This window comes from Sphaeroforma arctica, assembly GCF_001186125.1.
Source record: "Sphaeroforma arctica JP610 unplaced genomic scaffold supercont1.98, whole genome shotgun sequence".
In the NCBI taxonomy this organism is placed as follows: Eukaryota; class Ichthyosporea; order Ichthyophonida; genus Sphaeroforma; species Sphaeroforma arctica.
This window is the reverse complement of record NW_014040460.1, coordinates 98,295-104,346: the sequence shown is the minus strand read 5'-3', so window position 1 is coordinate 104,346 and position 6,052 is coordinate 98,295. Positions and strand designations below refer to the sequence as shown.

Below are 6,052 nucleotides of genomic sequence, written 5' to 3'. Positions count from 1 at the left end.
GCTGTCATCAGGGGGAAGAATATTTAATAAGGGCATCCCGTCAGCTGACCTACTCCTATTTTAATATATTTTAACACCCTTAACATATCACTAAGTTTATTTTTATTGGGTAAGAAGGATTTGAACCACTCTTAAAATTGAATAGTTTCATTCTCTCGGCCACTATCGGAGATCCGTAGGGATGGATCGTCCATCCGAGGGATTCTAATGAATCTATCATCTCATTACTCTTGAATTTTTTAGCTCCCAGAAATTTAAGGTGAATAGATAATCATAAGTTATACTTCTTGGTTATCTAGTATAATAAAGAGAGGTAACGAGGATTACCCCCGTCCTTCCAAAGGACCCTACCCTGAAAGGACAAGATAAGATAAGATAGGACACCTCGGAGGGACCCCTCTGGGGATAATGCTTAGGTCACACTATGATGTCTAGGGGGTGACTCGTGGGAAGGTTTATTTAGCTATAGTGTTCTAGCCCCACAGCTATACATGTGTCTCTACTATTGTGCATACGGAGGAGTAGAAGCTAATAATAGATATATCATTCATAATATAGGTCATACCTCGAGTGGAGAACGTGAGAATTCGTCTAGGTGGAAAGACGCTGGAATTTGAATCCATTAAGAGTGGTTCGAGTCCACTATTCTCATTTTACGACTGATCCTTATAGAGACCAGGCCACCACTCTTACGGGTAATATGCCTATTATATACCTGTGTACCCTCGATCAACCTGTATACCCATAGACCTACACTCCCTCCGGTACTATGAGTGTGCTAGTCTATAGTGTCCTTCACAGAGAAGTCTTAGAGGGGAGGGTCGTGGATGTCAGGGACATCTTACACGCCCTCTCTACGAGAGTCCCCCCCCGTATTAAGCTAAACTACGGGGGGGTGTCCTGTCCCCTTGGGGGATAGTAGACTAATAGTCTCTTGTTCGATTCTACAGGTACACCCCTCCCTTGGGGAGTGACGGCGGGATGGTGATTGCAATGAATATTTCTGATTAATAATTCATCTAAAACTTACATGGAGAATTGACCTAGCTGAGAAGTTAGATAATAAATAGAGGGGCCGGACTTGAACCTACCACGTCGTATGTATTCCAATGACTATCTTATTTTTATATTTCATGTAGAGGTATTATTAAACTGCTACTACCTATCTTTACTTTTAGAACCTGAGTTAATGGTAAACTATCTCACTAGTGGGGGGTGGGCCCCCTGGGATAAGAGATGCCCCCAGCATAGTCGTAGCCCTACGGGGTGAATGACACTCACACTCACACTCACACTCACACTCGGGGAAGACCTACACGTCCTAGGTGAGAGGCTCACTCTCTCCCCGATAGAGTCCTAGGAAGTAGAGGGGGGGGGCCTGATCTGATAAACTACCAGAACACCTTCTTCGGTCGCCATAGGAATCGAACCCCGTAGGGGTGTACGCTACGCTCTCATTTTTCACTGTGTCCCCTCTGATGGATGGACCGGAGGCAGAGAGTAGACCTCTTGGGTGCGGGTGAGACGTTCTAGGTATTATAGTGTCGGAGTATAAAGCTACGATAGACACTATACAGTTTATCAGTTCGTATGTAATACTCTGCTGTGAGATACCCAATTACAACCTCAATATCAATTTCCTTCTTTCTAGGATATGATTTTATTAATATAAAAATATTTAATAGGTATCTAAGGTAGACAGTAAGAATAAATAAGATTACCCCTCCAGAGGGAGGGCATGCCCACTCTTTTCAAGAGTGGGGGACCCCTCTCTCTCTTTTGAGAGAAAGGGCATGGTAGATCCGAAGGGATGGATCCTATCTTACATCCTTTCGGATCCCCACTCTTTGAAAGAATAGAGTGGGGGACCTCTCTCGGGGAGAGAGGGCATAGTAGATCCGAAGGGATGGATCTTATCTTACATCCTTTCGGATCCCCACTCAAGAGTGGGGGACCCCGTGGGGTGATGCTATGGTGGAGGGTCTCATGCCCCTCCTAAAGGCACCCCTCCTCCGGTACCCCGGGATGGTAGAGGCAGGTCACCACCTCTTACAACTGTATCTCTCTAAATACACCCTACACCATATTAACCCTAATCCTCATCCTCACCCTCACTAGGAATGTGAATAGAATATTAGCTTTAGACTACAAATGCAGAGTATAGGGGCATCTTTCTCTCTATACGGATATAGTAAACCTGGGTAGACTATGCTAAGAAAGGTAGGTAAAACTTAAGAAGCTATAGCCTAAGAGTATAAGAAGTAGAGTAGTACCTAAAACTATACGTGGGTATGTGTTTAGTGGTATAGTATCATGAAGAAGAATATCTCTTCCGTAGGGCTACCCCTCTCTGAGAGGGCATGGTAGATCCGAAGGGATGGATCTTATCTTACATCCTTTCGGATCCCCATTCTTTGAAAGACTAGAGTGGGGGACCGGAGGAGGGGGAGGGAAAACTTTATATAGAGTGTTGGGGTACACCACCTTTAGCTTAGCTATGAACTCATGGTGGAGGATCCCTAACTAATCTTTAGATTAAAACGTGTACCGCGAGCTGAAATCTCTCGCGGCATAGGTTTAGATAATTTAGTTAGGGGTAGCGCGTCCTTTGCGCGTCTCCGACCCCAGGAAGCTAAAATAAAGACTTTTTTTAGCTGTAAAATGAAAACGTGGGGCGTCTGCGGTCCCTTGGACCGTAGATCCCTAACTAATCTTTTAAAACGTGTGCCGCGAGCTGAAATCTCTCGCGGCATAGGTTTAGATAATTTAGTTAGGGGTAGCGCGTCCTTTGCGTGTCTCCGACCCCAGGAAGCTAAAATAACGACTTTATTTAGCTGTCAAATTCAAAGGTGGTGGACCTCCGGTACCATCCCCCACGGGTTAGTAGCCTCCATAGTATCTAGTACCACCTTTTATCTGGGTTTGCTGATTCCCCCGATTGTATTAGCTGCAACTATGGAATATCTATCTATCTATTTTATGGTAACTGACAAACAGCAGTATTCGTCCAGAGTCTCTCGTGGTGTCTTGTCAGTCAGGGGCAGCCTCAACGAGAGGGGCGTGAAATTTTGTGAGATGGGGATAGAGAGGATGAAGGTTGGCGGTAATTTATCTACCCTGCAAGAACTGTCCGATATCTCTGACACTATAGTTTTTCAGGTCTGCAGTATATCTTACCATCAGGTAGCCTTGTATGACTGTAGTGCATCATCGAAGCCACTGAAGACACTATAAAGGTTCGAGACTGTGATAGTGGGTGCAATCTCTGCTTAATGCGAATAAGGTTGATCCAGTCGCTATGACTTACTATCATAATTGAGTGTGATGAATCCATTTTTAAAAAGCTATCGAAGAAGCAGGACTTTAACATAGAGCCAACAAAGAGGGAGACAGAGAGAGTGTGTGTGTGCTACCTATGAGTACAGGTGCTTGAGAGTGTGGAGTTACAGCTGACATGATAGAAGGTAGTGGACGTCCTCGAGGAGGTTCAATGGTGGATGGTACTGCAATTGGTCGAGAGGTAGCCCGTGACTGTGCGATACCTTTCTTGCTAGCCTCTTTGTCCGCCAGCTTCTACTGTATAGTGTGTGTCACAATCCCGAAAATTATACTCTTTTCACGAAAACCTAGATATGGATGACAGTACCTTGATTGAATCGAAAGATCCAGTCTATCTATCTCAGTGTCCTCGGGATCCCCGGTGTTGTTTATCATATCCACCTGGGTCATATTTATGTTGAATGCCTATCCAGTCCCATCCTTCAAGACATTAACAAGGTGATCTCTGTCCATCTTGGCCAAACCACCATAGAGCTTACCAGGGAGAGTGCGAGTTATGGGAAGGATATCCCTGACTACTCTCATCGCATCTCTGTGGAACGGGTTATAGTTTGCATTCTTGTCGAGAGGTAGCCCGTGACTGTGCGATACCTTTCTTGCTAGCCTCTTTGTCCGCCAGCTTCTACTGTATAGTGTGTGTCACAATCCCAAAAATTATACTCTTTTCACGAAAACCTAGATATGGATGACAGTACCTTGATTGAATCGAAAGATCCAGTTTATCTATCTCAGTGTCCTCGGGATCCCTGGTGTTGTTTATCATATCCACCTGGGTCATATTTATGTTGAATGCCTATCCAGTCCCATCCTTCAAGACATTAACAAGGTGATCTCTGTCCATCTTGGCCAAACCACCATAGAGCTTACCAGGGAGAGTGCGAGTTATGGGAAGGATATCCCTGACTACTCTCATCGCATCTCTGTGGAACGGGTTATAGTTTGCATTCTTGAACATCATCTGCACAATCTGTGGACCCATGGAGTATCCTTTCTTCCTACCATTATATAAATGATCTAAGACCATTGCCTTGTAGGCTGGATTAGGAGTCTTAAGGAAGTCCACTCCATGATGGTTTTTAGCGGAAGTTACTAGTCTCTCCACATTTTTGATTACCTCTTCTGCAACTAATAATTCAGTGATCCCGTACATGCTATAATATTCTGTGTACATACTCATTAGTATAGAGGTTATTTATGTAGCATATCACAGTGTACGCCTAGGATCTTTCCTTATCACTACCCTGCCTGTGGGTGCGAGTACTGGTGACTCAAATGGATCTCGCGTAACACCTCCACTCACTTGACGAGTAAGTTCTGCAGATGGATAGAATCTTGGTCTACTGTCACTCTTCCGCCGCCCAGCAGATGGAGATTGGGAAATACCATAGTCTGAAGGGTATGCAGGTATTGCACCCTCTAATCTCATGAGCAGTTCTTATTAAAAAATTATGAGAAGTTAAATTGTCACTCCCACACACTATTCCTTTGCCACACATGCGCAATAACTCTATTCTAATGATAAAAGGTTAACTGTAATTATAAAAGTATGTTAATATTCCTCTTTATTGTCAGCTATAGACGTGTAGGGTGATAGATTAGATGTGTACCACAGGGAAAGTCTTTAGCGATATGTCCGGATCAGTTGGATTATTGATGTGGGCAGTTGTACTAGGGACCCCTCTAACCTTTGGCCTAGCTTGTACAATACTGTGGCCCTGGGGTGGATTCTGTGAGCACACCTATGGTGGAGGGCTCCTCCTACACAATCCTGGATGGTCGGATTTGAACCCCAAGCTATCGCACTACACCACTAATTTTATCAAATCTGATCTTCCTGCGGGGTGGGAATATGCTATCCTACACCCTTGCGCGGAGGTGATTTGCTCCATTAGGAACTCCTCTTTTATCGTAGAGGGCAGTAATCCCGAGGGTACCGAAGGTGTAGGAGGGTCCCGAGACCCTCCACCACCCTCTTATGCGATCTTACAGTCTCTTTTCCCGAGGGGATTACTTAAGTACTACACCCTATCGATAGGATTCCTTATAGCTACCCTCCACCTAATTCGGAAGAGGGTTAACTCTCACAGGGGATGCGATTTATGATGTTGGCTTCCCGTAAGCATTCTTATGGTTACAATTTGTTTATAGTTTACTGGTCACCCAAGTAGCATAATAATCTTTACTTTATAAAAAGGTTTTAATCTTCTAAATTAACCAAATAGATATACTCACCATATACTAGACTAGTGTTATTACCTTACCATGGGTTCTATTAGTCTCTAAACTGATGTGTATAGGTATGATATACTTGTGGGCGATCAGATAGATAACCGTAGCTTGCACACCACTCATCTCAAGGGAATCAATCTCTGAAAAGCGGGTCAGTAGTGGAAGGATAATAGGATTATAAAAATGGAGGTTAGTTAACTAACTTTTAATAAAATAAGTGGTAGGTTCAAGTCCATCCTAAGATAACAAAGGTTCCGGACATCCATCAGTTAGATACATATGTGAAAACTATAATCTGATTGTAGAATATATAAGAGGGTCTACACAGATTTTTAAAAGTTAATGGATGGAGGCCCCCCTTCTACAGAGAGATAGCTATCATAAGGAGTATCTGTGTCTTAGGAAGGTTAGCTAAAGGAATATAAATTTTACAAGAGGACCCCCCCGGGGACATAAGCTATCCTACGGTCCCTAAAAGAAGAGA

General features: G+C 43.8%; 1 protein-coding gene and 1 pseudogene across 2 annotated transcripts; one reads left to right on the top strand and one right to left on the bottom strand.

Moving 5' to 3' along the window:
• Nucleotides 1-580: 580 nt before the first annotated feature.
• SARC_30044 lies at nucleotides 581-652 on the top strand (annotated as a pseudogene). The gene has a single exon. The product of its transcript is annotated as a tRNA-OTHER (tRNA).
• A 3,092-nt stretch (nucleotides 653-3,744) lies between these two features.
• SARC_02243 (hypothetical protein) lies at nucleotides 3,745-4,117 on the bottom strand (the record flags this gene model as incomplete). The annotated part of the gene is made up of 2 exons (XM_014304013.1): nucleotides 3,745-3,871; nucleotides 4,035-4,117. The coding sequence occupies 2 exons, from the start codon at nucleotides 4,115-4,117 to the stop codon at nucleotides 3,745-3,747; spliced, it is 210 nt and encodes a 69-aa protein (XP_014159488.1).
• Nucleotides 4,118-6,052: the final 1,935 nt, after the last annotated feature.